Below are 17972 nucleotides of genomic sequence, written 5' to 3'. Positions count from 1 at the left end.
CCCTTTGCTGTCTCCTGCACATGCATAAAGACCCAAGCTGCCCCTAATCTCCCCTTCCTATTGCCCATGATGGTTGTTGGAGCTCCCTTGTCCTTGTTTCTGCAAGTCTTTCCTCAAAACCTGTAAATAGTACCTAGGAATTTGTTAGTTAGTTGGTTAGTAAAAAAAAAAAATTGTTTTTTGTTGTTTTGTATCGTTCTGGCACCCAGTTTGGGCATCGGCCCCACGACTGGTGATAGGCTGCACTCTTCGGGTTTCAGGTTCTGCCATTCTTGCGATAAGGCAATGCCTAATAGTGACCCTCACCCCAGCTGTCTTAGGTGCTTGGGGGAGGCTCATATTAGCAAGAAGTGTGGTATTTGTCAAGGCTTTAAGCCCCATTCTAAAAAAGGACAGGGCAGCCAAATGAAAATATCTGCTGATGGAATCGGTGCTACGTCTTCCATCTGAACTGTCTACCTCAGTCTGGGTACTGAGCACCCCAGAATCTACCGAGAGGCAGCTCGGTGTCACTGGTACTGAAGAAGAGACACCAGAGGTCGGACTCGGTACCAGGATCATTGAATGATGTGAAAAGACTGAGCTCTTTTAAAGACTTGGGAGGGTGTTCAAAGAACAAGCACTCCCCAGGCCACACCTCTAAACAGGAAGTTCGTTGACGCCAGAGCCCAGTGCAGGCCTGTCAAGGCTTTTTTCCAAAACACCTCCGTTGGCATCTCCTCACACCATGGATCTTCCTATTACTGTCTACCTCTGAGGTGTTTGAGGCTGTGAGAGAGTTGTTAAACCTATTTGTGCTACTATCACCAGCAGTTCAAGAGACTCAGATGGCACCAGCACCTAAGATACCTCCTCCAGTAACTACACCGCCTCATCAGGCAGCTCCCTCGAATTCAGCCATCAGGATTCTAATTAGGCAGTACTGTCTAGGGGAAAGTCACAGATTATCTCCCTAGCTCCTCCTTCTTCAAGGTCTGAGCCTTCTTCAGTGATACCAATGGGTATGGTACCGCCGTGGTCACAGGAAGTACCTTTTTCTTCATCAAACTCAGAAGTGGGATCCTATGTATCCCAATTTAAACAGTCTCATCAGGAGGGATATGTCATAGAAGGTTAGGGTTGGAAGAGACCTCAGGAGGTCATCTAGTCCAACCCCCTGCTCAAAGCAGGACCAATCCCAACTAAATCATCCCAGCCAGGGCTTTGTCAAGCCAGGCTTTAAAAGCCTCCAAGAATGGAGATTCCACCACTTCCCTAGGTAAACCATTCCAGTGCTTCACCACCCTCCTGGTGAAATAGTTTTACCTAATATCCAACCTAGACCTCCCCCACTGCAACTTGAGACCATTGCTTCTTTTTCTGTCATCTGCCACTACCCATCCTCTTTGGAACCCCCCTTCAGGAAGTTGAAGGCTATCACATTCCCCCTCATTCTTCTCTTTTGCAGACTAAATAACCCCAGTTCCCTCAACCTCTCCTCATAAGCCATGTTCCCCAGCTCCCTAATAATTTTCGTTGTCCTCCGCTGAACTCTCTCCAATTTGTTCACACCCTTTCTGTAGTGGGGGCCCCAAAACTGGATGCAGTAATCCAGATGTGACCTCACCAGTGCCGAATAGAGGGAAATAATCACTTCCCTCGATCTGCTGGCAATGCTTCTACTAATGCAGCCCAATGAGCTGCTAGCTTTCTTGGCAATAAGGGCACACTGTTGACTCATATCTAGTTCCCCAGGTCCTTTTCTGCAAAACTGCCGCTTAGCCAGTCGGTCCCCAGCCTGTAGCAGTGCATGGGATTCTTCCATCCTAAGTTCAGGACTCTGCACTTGTCCTTGTGGAACCTCATCAGATTTCTTTTGGCCCAATCCTCCAATTTGTCTAGGTCACTCTGGACCCTATCCCTACCCTCCAGCGTATCTACCTCTCCCCTCAGCTTAGTGTCATCCACGAACTTGCTGAGGGTGCAATCCATCCCATCATCCAGGTCATTAATGAAGATTTTTAACAAAACCAGCCCCAGGACCAACCCCTGGGGAACTCCGCTTGATACTGGCTGCCAAATAGACATGGAGCCATTGATCCATTGAGCCCGGCGATCTAGCCAGCTTTCTATTCACCTTATAGTCCATTCATCCAATCCATACTTCTTTAACTTGCTGGCAAGAATACTGTGGGAGACCGTATCAAAAGCTTTGCTAAAGTCAAGCTGTATCATGTCCACCACTTTCCCGATATCCACAGAGACAGTTATCTCATCATAGAAGGCAGTCAGGTTGGTCGGGCATGACTTGCCCTTGGTGAATCCATGTTGACATTTCCTGATCATCTTCCTCTCCTCCAAGTGCTTCAAAATGGATTCCTTGAGGACCAGCTTTATGATTGTTCTGAGGACAAAGGTGAGGCTGACCGGTCTGTAGTTCCCCGGATTCTCCTTCTTCCCTTTTTCACCTGCCAGCCCTAGTTTCAGTCTCAATACCTGCATGGGGCTTATCGGAGAGACCCTTGGGCTGTGCATAGCTGGGGCCTGGGCCATAGCAGTGGCCCTTTTGAAACATAGGGGACTTCCCCCCTCAATCAGGATTATCTGCACAACCACCTCACCCGGTTCAACTACTTGGCAGCAGGAGCATCGACTCTGCAAACACCATAGCATTGGTACTGAGCCCGGCATTGAGCAGAGTCTGGAACCCTCTCAGCTGCAAGAGGAGTAGGAACTGGATCAGTCCCTGGTACCATTCTTCCTCATCCCCTGATGAGACAATTGTGGTGGAACCTATTTCTCCACCTCCTGATGATTTTAAGAAGCATCCAGAGTTGCTGAGGAGGATGGCTATGGCCCTAGATATCTACCTGAAGAAGGTCCAGGAAAAAATCCTACAAGCTGGTGGTCATTCTGACTCCAGCTAGGATAGCTCTCCCAACAAATGAGGGTATCTCAGAGTGTACCAGGGTCCTCTGGCAAACCCCAGCTTCCCTGCCTTCAACTGCAAAAAGCGTGTAGAGACGGTACTATGTTCTCTTCCAGGGGTTCAAGCACCTGTATAACCATCCTCCTCCAGGCCCCTTTGTGTGGTGGCAGCCAATGAAAAAGAAAGGCAGGAGCACTAGGATTCAACCCCAAAAGATTCAGAGGATAAGAAGCTGGACTTATTTGGGAGGAAGCCTTATTCCACAGATGAATTACAGCTTTGCATTGCATACCAGCAAGCTTTGCTGGGACACTATGATTTCACCCTGTGGGATACACTTTTGAAGTTCAAAAACAAGCTCCCAGATAAGGTGATTGGTTCATTGAGGAAGGTGGCATCTTCCAAGAGCTCATTTTGATGGGTTGGTCGACAGCAGGCTACCAGTTTCAAGAATGCCATATTTTTCTTTTCCAATTTTTGCAAACCACCTGTCCCACTCCTGTCATAGTTGGGCCCACATCACAGCAGATCAGTGTGTTCTAAGCATGGTAGAAGTGGGACATACACTTCATTTTATTTCTGCCTCCCCCCAGCCGCTTCCCTGACACTCTTCAGGACCCCTTTCATGAGGCAGTGTTAATGCAAGAGATACAATCACTTCTTATTGTAGGAGTTATAGAGGCAGTCTCTTCTTTGTTCAGTGGAAAGGGGTTTTACTTCCAATACTTCCTGATCCTGAAGGCAAAAACGGGGTCTCAGGCCTATTTTAGATCTAAGGTGCTAAAACAAGTTCCTGAAAAAAATCAAAATTCCTGATGGTCACTCTCGTTTCCTTTATTCCTTCCTTGGAGCCAGAGGACTAATATGCTGCTCTGTACTTAAAGGGCACCTACTTTCACCTGGCAACTCATCAAAGCCAGAGAAAAATTCTGAGATTCACTGTCAGTGTCCGCCAGTATTAGTTAACAGGCCTCACCTTTGGTCTTAGCTGCCCCACATGTTTTTATAAAGCACATAGATTCATAGATTCTAGGACTGGAAGGGACCTCGAGAGGTCATCGAGTCCAGTCCCCTGCCCTCATGGCAGGACCAAATACTGTCTAGACCATCCCTGATAGACATTTATCTAACCTACTCTTAAATATCTCCAGAGATGGGGATTCCACAACCTCCCTAGGCAATTTATTCCAGTGTTTAACCACCCTGACAGTTAGGAACTTTTTCCTAATGTCCAACCTAAACCTCCCTTGCTGCAGTTTAAGCCCATTGCTTCTTGTTCTATCCTTAGAGGCTAGGGTGAACAAGTTTTCTCCCTCCTCTTTGACACCCTTTTAGATACCTGAAAACTGCTATCATGTCCCCTCTCAGTCTTCTCTTTTCCAAACTAAACAAACCCAATTCTTTCAGCCTTTCTTCATAGGTCATGTTCTCAAGACCTTTAATCATTCTTGTTGCTCTTCTCTGGACCCTCTCCAATTTCTCCACATCTTTCTTGAAATGCGGTGCCCAGAACTGGTGGTAGTAGCAGCATTTCTCCAGAGGTTACGGTCCATATATTTCCTTTCCTGAATGACTGGCTGATAATCCAGATTCCAAGTGCTGTTCAGCCTTCGCATAATCCGATCCATCTTCGACGTGCTAGGTCTGTTGATGAACTCAGACAAGTTGGTCCTGGTCTCAACAGCGGCTAGGGCCTTGCTACCCCAGACAAGGTTTCATACAATGTGAAACTTCATTCTGGATTTAAAGGCTTATCCTCTCACCATGGTGAGAAATTGTTTATGGCTGCTAGGGCACATGGCAGCATGCATTTATGTGGTCCAATATTCCAGACTGCATCTCAGACTCCTTCAGGGCTAGGTGACAGAGGTGTATTCTCCAAGAAGGCACCACCTAGACATGTTAGTATGCATACCAAATCACATTTTATCCTCCCTAGATTGGTGGATAGACCTGACTAATGTCTTCAAAGGAGTTCCTTTTGCCCCACCTCCACAATCTTTTACTTTAGTTATGAGTGCCTCTGACCTGGGATGGGGGCTCACCTGGGACCCCTGCAGAGTTTCTGGTCTTCCCAAGATCTCAATCTACACATCAACATCAGGGAACTGTGGACAATTCATTTAGCTTGCACGGTATTCCTTCCTTGCATAAGGGGAAGGGGTGTATTGGGGATGATCAACAATTCAGTGTAAACAAGCAGGGAGGAGCCCGGTTCTCTCTACTCTGTCATGAAGCAGTCCTGCTCTGGGACTTCTGCATCAGCAACTTTATTCTTCAGAAAGTGACCCACCTCCCAGGGGCTCAGAGTATGCTGGCAGATCACCTGAGGAGATTGTTTATCGATCGCGAGTGGTCCATTCACTCAGTTATAACAAGGTCCATTTTCCAGCTCTGGGGAACTTGCCAAGTGGATCTTTTTGCAACAAAGGACAACCCAAAATGTCACTGGTTCTGCTTCAGAGCTGGACACAGCCCAGGTTCATTGATGGATGCTTTTCTACTGCCATTTTCAGAGGCTCTGCTGTATGCTTCTCCCCCCATCCCTCTTCTGCCCAGAACTGTGCAAAGTCAAATTGGACAAGGCCCATCTTATACACATCGCTCTGGCCTGACTAAGTGGAAGAGGTTTTCTATCTGGTTGAGGCTAAAAGGGGTCTCCCCTATTCTTGCTTTTATTCATCATGTGCTGAACTGTCTTTTTTTATCTGACAACATCAAGGATTGGCGATTAGCTCGATCAGGGTTCACTTAGCAACTATATTGGCATTTCACTCGCCTTTGGGTAATTGCTCTTTTTCTTATCCCAACCTGATGGCTATAACGTTTTTAAAGGGTTTGGATAGACTGTTTCCTCGTGTACAGAGCCTTGTTCCACCATGGAGTCTGAATCTAGTCTTAACAAAGCTGATGGGTTTCCACTTTGAGCTTCTAGTGACCTGGTCTCTGTATCACCTTTCAGTGAAGGTAGCATTTTTAGAAGTGATTGTATTGGCCAGGCCAGTCAGGGAATTGATGGCGTTTAGTGTCATATTTTCCCTATATGTTTTTTTTAAGCAGATAAAATCTACCTTCATTCCCATCCAAGTTTTCTTATGAAAGTGGTCTTCACTTTTCATGTCTCTAAGCAGTTTTCTTATCAACCTTCTTCCAAAAGCCTGACAGTAATAAGGGAGAGGAGACACTGCACATTGTTGACATTAGAAAAGTGTTACCATTTTATCTGGATTGGACTAATCCTTTTAAGTCTTTGTCTCCATTGTTTATTGCATTTTTAGACAGAATGAAGGGTAGTCTGGTTTCCACGCAAAGGATTTCATCATGGATATCTGGTTGTATTTGCCTATGTTTACTAGTTGGCTAACATGAAGCCAGCACATAGAACGTTGGGTCATTCAACTAGATCCCAAGCAGCCTCTGTGGCATTTCTGACTCAGATGCCCATATTAAACATTTGCAAAGTGGCAACCAGTTCATCATGTCACACGTTTGACTCTCACTACACAGTCTCTCAACAGTGTAGAGATGATTCTAAATTAGGACGAATGGACCACAAGTTCGTGTTCAAATAGACTCCAAACCCACCTTCAGATGGGTCTGTTTGTGAGTCACCTACAAGTGGAATGAACATTTGCAATCACTTGAAGAAGAAAAAACCGTTAATAATCTTTCCATAACTGTTGTTCTTAGATGTGTTGCATATGTCTCTCCCATGACCCAGCCTCATTCTCCTCTCTATTGGAGCCATTGGGGTAGGAAGGAACTGAATGGCTTCAGGGGTGGCTCAGTCCTTAATGCATGTGCAGTGTGCGTGAGACAGCAGAGAACACTCAGGCTGCCCCAACAGGTACCACTAATGGTAAAAACTCTTCAACACCTGTGCACTGGTGCACACAAATATCTACAGTGGACTATGGACACTTGCAACACATCTCAAAAAACAAGAGTTATGAAAATGTTAGTAATGTTTTTTTTCTCAAAATCTCATTGTCCAGAGGAGATTTTTCTTTTATAAAGTGTCCATTAATATTTCATAATTGATCCACAACTCTTCTTGACTATCCCTCCTCTTTTAATTTAAATCACTCCTGAAGCCTCACTTCATCCATGACTGCAAGAAATGAGTTGATTAATTCATCCACTTGTCTATTTCTTTATTTATCTTGTGAGTGAACTACATATTTTATGTGAGGGATGGGGTTTATTGCCATTAGAACTGAAGCTGGGAATTGCTGTGGAGGGAACATGAGGTGGTTTAATTGTGGGAGGAAGATGGGGAGAGAGGAATTTAACATGTTTGCCTTATTTTTATTTTTTTAAGAAACCAAAAGTTAACTAATAAGACATATGCCTAACATTACCCTTATTATTCTCCTTGTATATTATATCCCTTTCCCCCACATTCATCTGTCTTTGTTGTCTGATATTATATGATTTTTGTGCTATGAAATGTCTTTCTTCTTTGAGTAGCATCCCTATGGGTGGTTGCATCCCTTTGCTGCTGATCGTAGAACTTCGGTAGCAGCGTCCATTAGGCCCACACATGCGCTGTTTCTCCTTATGCCCCTGTCTTTCCTCCCACTGATCAAGGGATCACACCCGAGAGTCTTAACAGACCACATAGCATGTATATACTATATAAATTGACAAGGGGGAGCCAGATCACCCTACCTCTGTGCAGAGGCAATGAGACTGTGGAACTGGTGCATGACCTATGATGTCACACTATCAGCAGCTTACCTTCTGGGCACTCAAAACTTGATAGTGGACAGTCTCAGTTACAAATTCCCACATGAGCACTAGTGGGAGATAAACCCAGTGGTACCTCAGGACCTATTCAGGCAGTGAGGGGCATCGACCATGGACTTGTTCACCACTTACCTGAACAAGAAATGTCCACACTACTGCTCCAGAGCAGGGATGGGACAACACTCACTGGGCAAGACTGTCCTTCTTCTTTGAGTGCTTGCACATGTCCATTGCAGTGTAGTTGTGTGCACACCCTGAGCACAGCTTCTGGAATTTTTTCCCTTAGCGGTATCTGTTGGGTCAGCTTCAGTGCCGTCTGGTGTCGCGTGCTCGTAGCACTGGAATAAAGGGCCCTCCGGACCCTGTTCCCCTTCAGTTCCTTCTTACCTCCCGTGACAGTTGCTGGAACCCCTCATTGCTTAGGCAATCCTTCTCTTAGTGTTTTTTCACTATGTAATGTTAATAGTTCTTGTAGTTTAGTTTTAGTACTTTATAGATCTTAGATAGTTTGGACACCTCCGCACTTGGATAGTACCGGGTCATGCCTCTGGCGTTGGGGTTTAAGCCCTGCGCCTCATGCAGTAAGCCTGTGCCTTTGAGCAACTCACACTTGAGCTGCCTCAAGTGCTTGGGGTAAGCTCAGAGGAAAGACCACTGCCTAATCTGCAGGCATTTCAAGCCCTGGTCCGAGAAGGACTGAGCTGCACATTTGAAGGTCATCTTCATGGAAGCGGCCTTAAGATCAGCCTCGGAGCTGCGCTTGGACTTGGAAACACCTCTGTTTCAGTGCAGAGCGCTCCTCAATAACCCGGGATTCTCGGCATCAATCATCCTCCCTGGTGCCTCCCTGCAAACACCAGGAAAACAGCCAGTCCCCAGTACCGAAGGCCAAAGGAGACAGAGAGAAAGCGAGACCCCGGCACTGCATCATTAGGTGCCTGCAACACTGGTACTGCAGCAACCTCTGACACCTGAACAGGAACAGCTTGAGAGTAGACAACGTACCTGCATAGCCCCCACCTAGTTACTTGGTATCTTCGAAGCACTCGAAGTCAGCATCGCAATCCCCTCTACATGGATTCAGCTACCGTCTTGTTTTCCAACCACCTTTCCTATTTCCTGGATGCCTGGACCCAGATCACTTCAGACCACTAGGTTCTCAGCAGAATAGAACTGGGTTACACCATCCAATTTCTGTCTACCTCCCTTCCCCTCCCCTCCCCTCCCCTCCCCTCTTCAGGGACCCTTCTCACAAGCATCTGATGGAACAAGAAGTACAGTCCCTCCTTCAGGTGGGAGCTGTGGAAGAGGTTCCTTTTCACTTCAGAGGAAAGGGGTTCTATTCTCGCGACTTCCTAATTCCAAAAGCCAAAGGAGCTCTCGGATCCATTTTAGACCTGCATTGTCTCAACTAATATCTCAAGAACTTAAAGTTCCACGTGGTCTCCTTGGCTTACATAATTTCCTTGCTGGATCCCAGGGACTGTCAGCCGCCCTGCGAGTTTTCACCAAGTGCATTGCAGTAGTAGTGGCTTTTCTCAGGAAAAGGGGAGTCCATGTATTTCCTTACCTCAACAACTGGCTACTTAAGGGCTGGTCCAGAGATCAAGTGGAAGCCGACATCCATCTCATTCAATCGACCTTCAATGCATTAGGCCTTCTGTTAAATTTCCAGAAGTCCACCCTGATCCCAGTCCAAAGGATAGAGTTCATCAGTGCAGTACTCAATTCCATGCAAGTGAGAGCTCTACTTCCGAACAACCGTTTCCTCTCAATTACGACCCTGATAAGATCCTTCCAAGCTCATTCAATCATAACTCTATGGAAGTGCCTGAGCCTCCTGGGCCACATGGCATCATGCACATACATAATGCAATATGCGAGGCTACCACTCAGACCTCTTCAAGCCTAGCTAGCTATGGTTTACTCTGCCTCTTGCCATCACCTGAACTCAGTGCTCACAGTTCCGGTCCAGGTCTTCAACTCACTGACATGGTGGCTGGACAGTCACATTGTATGCATAGGGGTACCCATTTCAAAACGCCAGCCATCCTTGTCTCTGGTATGTGATGCATCGGCCCTCAGTTGGGGAGCCCATCTAGGTTCCCTCAGATCTCAGGGGCTTTTGACCCAAGAAGAGCTCTCTGTGCAAATCAGTGTCAGGGAGCTCAGGGCTGTACATCTAGCCTGCCAGGCTTTTCTGCCTCACCTGATGGAGAAATCCATTTTGGTTTTCATAGACAATACAATGGCTATGTTCTACATAAACAGACAGGGTGGTAGACATTCTTCCCCTCTGTCAGGAAGCAATCCGCCTGTGGGAGCTCTACATGGATCATTCCATCAATCTAGAGGCATCTTATCTTCCCAGGATTCAGAACCAACTAGCAGATTGCCTCAGTAGGTCTTTCTCCTCTCACCACAAATGGTCTCTCTGACCAGACATTGTGAGGGCCATCTTCAAACGGTGAGGGACTCCACTTGTAGACCTGTTTGCCACCAAAACCAACAGGAAATGCCATCAGTTCTGCTCCCTGAGAGGTTACAGCCTGGGGTCCCCGGCAGATACGTTTCTGTTAACATGAAAAAGACACCATTTCCTCTATCCTGCTGATTCACAAGGTGAAGAAGATCAAGCAGGACCAAGTGCATGTCATCTTCATAGTCGTGGTGTGGCTCAGGCAACATTGGTTCTCCATCCTCTTAGGCATGTCTGTGGAGACACCACTGCAGATTCCGCTACACCTGGACTTGATATCCCAGGATCACGGTCGGCTGCTGCACCTGCACCTCACCTCTCTTCACTTGACGGCTGGAAGCTCCATGGCTGAATCTGGGGGAGCGAATTTGCTTTGAGCAAGTCCATGCGGTCCTACTGGGCAATAGAAAGCCATCCACCAGAACTACATACCTTGCAAAATTGAAGTGGTTCTCTGTCTGGTGTTCCCAGCAACAAATTCTGCCTTTGCAATCATCACTGCAATTCTTTCTAGACTACCTACTACTGCGAAGACAACAAGGTCTAGCCGTCTCTTAAGTCAAAGTCCATCTAGCGGCCATCTCGGCCTTCCATCCCAAGATCGACAACTGTTCTATCTTTCCACATGACATGGTTATCTGGTTTCTCAAAGGCCTAGAGAGGTCTGTACCCCCAGGTTAGGGATTCTACCCCCACACCACCCATGGGAATCTATACCTTGTTCTGTCAAAACTTACAGGACCCCCATTTGAACCACTAGTACCACTATTACACATTTCCTGGAAATTGGCCTTCCTGGTGACCATCACTTGAGGTCCAAGCCCTCACTTCGGAACCATCATATACAGTCTTTTTTAAGGACAAAGTCCAGTTGTGTCCACACCCATCATTCCTTCCCAAAGTTGTCTCTTGATTCTATTGCAGTCAAGTGATCTTTCTGCCAGTGTTCTACACTAAACTGCATGTGACTAGGGAGGAACAGTGCCTCCGTTTGTTGGATATTCGGCAGGCTCTGGCTTTCTACATACAAAGGACTAAACCATTCTGCAGATTCACTCAGCTGTTCATAGCGATAGGTGAAAGAATGAAAGGTCTCCCCATTTCTGCACAGAGAATCTCATCCTGGATTACTTCGTGCATCAGGGCGTGTTATGATCTCGCAAACATCTCGCCACCAGTTGACTTAACGGTTCACTCTACAAGGTCTCAAGCATCCTCCGCTGCTTTCTTAGCTTAAGTTCGGATTCAGGATATCTGCAGGGCAGCAGCATGGCCATCAGTTCACACCTTCACAATGCACTATGCCATTACACAACAGTCTAGAGACAATGCCGGCTTCAGCCATGTGCTTTTACAGTCAGCCTATCCTTGATCTCTGAACCCACCTCCGGTACAACTGCTTGTGAGTCACCTGCATTGGAATAGACATGTGCAAGCACTTGAAGAAGAAAAAATGGTTACTAACGTTTCAGTAACTCTTGTTCTTTGAGATGTGTTGCACATGTCCATTCCAAAACCCACCCTCTGTCCCCGCTCTCGGAGGCAATCTACAAGAAGAAACTGAAGGGAAGTGGGGCCAGTAGGGCCCTTTATACCGGTACTATGAGCGCCCGACACCGGAGGGCGCTGGAGCCACCCCAATGGATAACACTAAAGAAAAAAATTCCAGCAGCTGTGCTTCGGGTGCGCACATACCTACATTGGAATGGACATGGGCAACACATCTCGAAGAACTATAGTTACAGAAAGGTTAGTAATATTTTTTTCTCCCATAGGGCAGGGACCTTCTCTATGCCTTTCCTCCATTTTCCCTACCATCGAAAGTCCTATTAAAAATAAAAAGAGAAGGAGGACACATTATTTTGATTGCTCCTTCTTGGCCAAGACTGACTTGGAACCCCTACCTGTCACAACTTGCAAGGTGCCTGCTGATCTCTCTCCAGTCCATTCCTTACCTCGTCTCGCAGAACAAAGGATGCACCCTCTATCCCAACGTGGGGAGTTTGCCTCAAGGCTTGGCTCCTTCATGGTTCCAGTGCATAAAGAACTCCTGCTCGAAGGAGGTACAAGAGGTATAATTACACAGTAGAAAGTCCTTGACATGTCGGACTTACCTAGAAAAATGGTCCTGGTTTCGGATTTGGTGTATTTCCCAACAAATCTCTCTGATATCCGCGATTCTTCCAAAGATCCTAGACTATGTACTAACTCTAAAATCTTTGGGACTACCTCTCAGTTCCCTCAAGGTACACCTAGCATCTATAGCAGCCTTTCACTGTCTAGTAGACAGATACTCAGTGCTATCACACCCGACAGCTAAACAATTCCTTAGGGGTAGAGAAAACCTTTTCCCACAACCCCGATATCTTACCCCCATGCAGGACCTAAACCTGGTATTGAAAGGCCTGACTAGACCTCCCTTCAAACCTGCGGCCATCTGTTCACTTACATACCTTTCAATGAAATTGGCCTTCCTGACTGCAATCACTTCAGCTAGGAAAATAAGAGAAATAGCAGCTCTGATGGCACATCCCCCCACACACAATATTTTTTCAGGACAAGCTTACGTTCAGGCCACATCCAAAATTCTTCCCTAAGGTAACCTCCCCATTTCACATGAACCAATTGATTCACCTTCCAATTTTCTACCTCAAGCCTCATGCAACAACAGGGAGGCTATATTGACACTCTAGATGTCAGAAGAGTCCTAGACTTTTTCCTGGGTAGGACAAAGTCTTTCAGGAAATCTCCTAAACTTTTCCTCTCTATTGTGACAAGATCTAAGGGCTCATCAGTATCATCCCAGAGACTCTTCAAATGGCTCTCGAACTGCATTAGACAATGTTATAAGATCCACAACATGACCCTGCCAAATAATATTTGTGCACACTCCATGAGGTCGATCTCCTCATTCGTTGCCTTCTTCAAGAATGTCTCTATCTCAGAAATCTGTAGAGTGGCGACATGGGCGTCAGTCCACACCTTCGCAGAACATTATGCGATCACTGGAAACTCTGCCTCCAATGCTTCTTCGGCTCCACAGTATTGTCATCTGTAACTGACCTGACTCCGAAGCCCCAGCCCTCTGGTAGGGATACTGGGTGGAAATCACCTACAGTGGAGCATCCATAGGGCCACTACTCAAAGAAGAAGTTACTCATCTTGTGCAGTAATGATGGTTCTTTGAGATTTGTCTCCCTCTTGGTGCTCCTCAATCCACCCTCCTCCCTTCTGCTTCAGAGTTCTTGTCAATGACTCTGCAGTAGAGAAGGAACTGAGGAGGGTTAGCCCGCATGCACTGGCTAGCCTCATGGAGGGCATACGGGGAGAAACAGTGCATGTGCGGGCTACGGACACTACCGAAGTTTTCCGATCAGCAGCGCAGCAATGCAAGCACACCTACAGTGGAACACCCATAGGGACACACTTCTTAAAAAATCATCATTACTACACAAGGTGAGTAACTTCTTTGTGTACCTAGCACCTGGTGGATATTGCCACCATCTAAACAATAATAATAACAACAAGAATAATAATAGTACTTCTGATTTAACTTTTGTTTTAGTTATTCTTTGTGGTTTTTTAACATATCATTTTGCACATTTTCTTTATGCTGCTAAATTTTGTTATTATGAAGGGTTTTCTCTGCTTCATGTGCTTCATTCATATGGGTAATGATGATGTGACTTCATTTCTTTTTCTGTTTGTCTGTCTGTTTTGTGTAACTGACATTTGCACATCTACCGCAACAGTAAAATATTAATTGTATATTTTATGGGTGCAGAATTGATCAATAAGACATGACAGATATTCATTGAATTCTGAAACCTAGTATGCCATTTATTTTGCACAGGTAATGGGTGGTGTTTTTCCGTTTTCATTTTTTTAAATAATTCTAGATAGGTCAGGAATACCTACTGCCAGCGGAAAATGTGAAATTAAGAATTTTTAAAACACATGATGAAATAATAAATATTATTATAGGCGGAGCTCATAACGCCATCTATTATTAAGGTGTCCCCACACTTCCCATTATAAGGCCCTATTTTCAGTTGTTTATAACTTTGCCAAACTTTAACCATTTGGTCTGAAATTTTCCATGCCAGGTATCTGCCTCCCAGGCTCTTTTTTTTAACAATTTCAGCCTAACCTAAAATTGTAAAAAAAAAAATTACATTATTTTACCCATTTAAACAATTTCTGAGGCCCTTTCTGTAGCATTCTCATGGTTTGGAGCAGGGACTTGAAATTTGTAAGTGGAATTGCCTTTGTGCTAGTAACGTAACTTTTGTAATCCCTGTGATAAAGTTATAAGCCTTTGAAAAGTTACAATTTGCACATGCTCAATAGAGAGTTGATAGAGCACAGCAGCTAAAATCCCCAAATATTCGATCCATTTGGAAATGTTCTGGGTCTGGTAAATGATGGGTTTCATCATCCTCTAGTGCTGGTCCATAAAGAGGATGACACACTAATATTGCTATCAGTTACTTCATTAGCTCAGGTGGCAGAGGACTGTGCAGTGGATCTGAAGTTTCCTTGCAGATAAGCCACATGGGTGTCAATGTGAGGCCATATGATGGAACTTCTGTTTTATCCGTCTACTTTTTTTTAAACCTAAGAAATTACACAAGGCAACCCTAATTCTGTCATTTCATAACTTCTGTGTGCTTGACTTTCCACCCTTAATAATCTATGCAGTGTATTCGTAGCTGTGTTGGTTCCAGGATATTAGAGAGACAGGGCGAGTGAGGTAATATCTCTTATTGGATTAAATTCTGTTGGTGAGAGAGACAGTCTTTCAAGCCAGACCTTTCCCAGATCTGAAGAAAAGCTCTATTAGGCTTGAAAACTTGTCTCTCTCACCAACAGAAATTGGTCCAATAAAAGATATTATCTCACTCACCTTGTCTCTAACAACCTTAATAATGTTCTTTTAACGCTGTTTTTTCTGTCTAATTTAAATATAAAGAGTTCCAACTCTCTGTGTGTGCATGTTAAGAGTTTTACAAAATATAAGCTATGTTGATTTATAGTTGTGTTCTCTAGTGATTTTTTTTTTCTTACAGATCTAAGTTTTCAAGCAGCTTCTCAAATTATCTCCAGCCCTGTTTATAGTGCCTTAAAGGTAATGAAAGACATTGCTCAGAACTTCCCAATAAAGGCCAGGTATGATAAAATTGTTTACTTTTTGAGTATCGGTTAATTATTGATTTATGTTTCTGTTTGAATTTAATGAATATTTTAGAGATTTTGGCCGAATCCTGCAAATATATAATCATGGTCTTGTACAGTTACTCTTGGAAGGAGTCCAAGTGACTTCAGTGATAGCAGAGTAACTGTTAGAAGGACTGAGGATCAATCTCTTAGTGATCTTCTGTCTGGTGCATGGAGACCTTTACATATTAAGGGCTTGATCCTTCAAACACTTACATATGTGAATAACTTTGCTCATGGGCGTGGTCCTGTTTATCTCAGTGGGACGAGTGGATTTCCCAGGCTTCCTCTATTACAGAAACCAATTGTCTAGTTGCACTGCCATAGCTCTGCTTATGTAAAAGGTTGCTCTTTCTGTGAGCCAGTCATGCCTTGTCACTGAGAAATTTTTTTGTGTCACATACGGTATGTCACTGCTTGTCCCACAGTTTTTTAAAGTGAATTATTGAGTTAAATATGATGCTAAATAGGGTTCTCTGCTTGAGACTGTCTCACAACATATTACAACTCCTAATTTAAGGATCTCCTTTCGTTTTATTGTCCCCATTGTTTTTCTGTTAAAGAAAAAGTGCAGTGTAACATAAAAGCTACTTCAATCATATCTAATTGCAAAGAAGAGTAAATAACTTTTTTTTAAATGCCAAAATATAATTGCAAAGAAATATAAAGCAATCAGTTTGGTATAAGTGAACACTTAGAAAAATACACCTCATCATTATAAAGCAGGGGAAATGGTACATAAGTTGTAAGGCTCATTCTATTCTTATTTTAAAAAAATGGTTAAGTGGAAGGGACATTATCATCAAGTTAAAAATCATCAAGTTAAAAAACCTTGAAATCATCAAGTTTTAAAAAAGAATTAAAACTAATTTCAGGTACTACACCAGTCCCAGACCCCTGCAAGTTTTTGTGTTTCTGCAACCACATTTGTCTGTTTTTTTTCTCTTAAGGACAATAACAGGGTTAAAAAAAGAACTACCGTATATACTCGTTCATTAGCCTGTTCGTTTATAAGCCGACCCCCCAAGATGGATAAGTAAAAATAGCAAAAACTGTATGACCCTTTCATAAGCCAACCCTATATTTCAGGGGTTGGAAAACTTTGGCTCCCAGCCCGTATGGGGAAGCCGCTGGGAGGTTGGGACGTTTTGTTTACCTGGAGCGTTCACAGGCACGGAACCCCTCAGACGCTCCAGGTAAACAAAATGACAGTGTATTAGATATTCAATTCAATGATTCCATAGAGTTTAAAATCATCAAATTTTGGTGTAGACCCGTTTATAAGCCCACTCCTGCTCTTTGATGCGTCACTTTTTTACTAAAAATATTCGGCTTATGAACGAGTATATACGGTAGATAAATTCATGGAGGATAGGTCCATCAATGGCTATTAGCCAGGATGGGCAACGATGGTGTCCCTAGCCTCTGTTTGCCAGAAGCTGGGAATGGGTGACGGGGATGGATCACTTGATGATTACCTGTTCTGTTCATTCCCTCTGGGGCACCTGGCATTGGCCACTGTCGGAAGACAGGATCCTGGGCTAGATGGACCTTTGGTCTGACCCAGTATGGCCGTTCTTATGTTCTTAAATAAAGTTTGTCTTCCTTTTTGCTGTGTATGACAGGGGAAATAGACTGTAATGAAAATAGACATAAACAGACAAGAAATAAAAATAGATTCTATCACACTAATTTTTTTTAGTTATACAAATCTTTGACATTACTTTTAACACTATAAGTTTAAAAATCAGAAAAAATATTATTTTTAAATTGATGGGTGTGTGCCTATAGCAGTTTTAAATTGAAAAAACTCATCAAGTAAAAAGAATTCATGTATTCTGATTCTCCACTGACATAACCTCTCATAAATGATGAGTAATTCTGCTGAAGTCAGTGGAGTTGAATGAGTAAATCAGAGAAGAATCAGGCCCATTGAACAAAATAAATTACATTTCCTAACTTGTATTAGCAATGATACTTTAATAGTGCAACTGAAATAATTTTAATAATAAAATTTACTTTTCATTGTTTATGCTATTTATTTTTTTGTACGTCACTCATTTTGGACAGTGAAAGTGGAGTATTCATTTTCTGGTTATCATGAACTACCACAATTCTGCAAAGTTTGGGTTGTAAATATTGTAGACAAATATTTAAATCAAAACACAAAACTGTATTTGTCAAATTAAAATTAAAAAGTGACATTTGTATCCAAAAACGGTCCTTTTATTTAAAAGAAAAGTTTAAAACTTTATAAGTGTCCTTTTCCCAGGCTTTCTAGTGGTGAGCTTCATTTTCATGTCTCATTCTGTTTCCTAGAAGAAAGGTCAGCATGAATTAGTATTTATGAAATAACATCTTCTAACTTAAGAGAGGCCAGTTCATTTGACAGTATGCAGACAGTGAAACAAGTGACATATTTGGAAGATTAAAAAAAATATATAGCATATTTTTTGTTAGTTGACATACAATTTACCAGTTTGTAAGTATCTGGCTATTACATAATCCTATAACAATATGCAGTACCAGTACATACCCTGAGTTTCCTGATATCCATGCATAATTTACAAATGTTAATATTTTGAGCATATTAAAAGTTATACTTTAATAAGCATTTAT

At 43.7% G+C, this 17972-nt stretch overlaps 1 protein-coding gene across 1 annotated transcript in view; it reads left to right on the top strand.

Annotated features, from left to right (window-relative positions):
- The window catches only part of UGGT2 (UDP-glucose glycoprotein glucosyltransferase 2), a 277888-nt gene that overhangs the window by 73448 nt on the left and 186468 nt on the right, over nt 1-17972 (top strand). The window contains exon 9 of the mRNA XM_026663613.2: nt 15206-15305. Within this exon, the coding sequence (XP_026519398.1) occupies nt 15206-15305 (100 nt within the window). The remainder of the gene's footprint in view (nt 1-15205; nt 15306-17972) is intronic.

Source organism: Terrapene carolina, unplaced genomic scaffold (assembly GCF_002925995.2).
Source record: "Terrapene carolina triunguis isolate 2854851 unplaced genomic scaffold, T_m_triunguis-2.0 Scaffold21, whole genome shotgun sequence".
Lineage (NCBI taxonomy): Eukaryota > Metazoa > Chordata > Testudines > Emydidae > Terrapene > Terrapene triunguis.
Note: the sequence above shows the minus strand (reverse complement) of the source record. Positions and strands in the feature narration are given on the sequence as shown.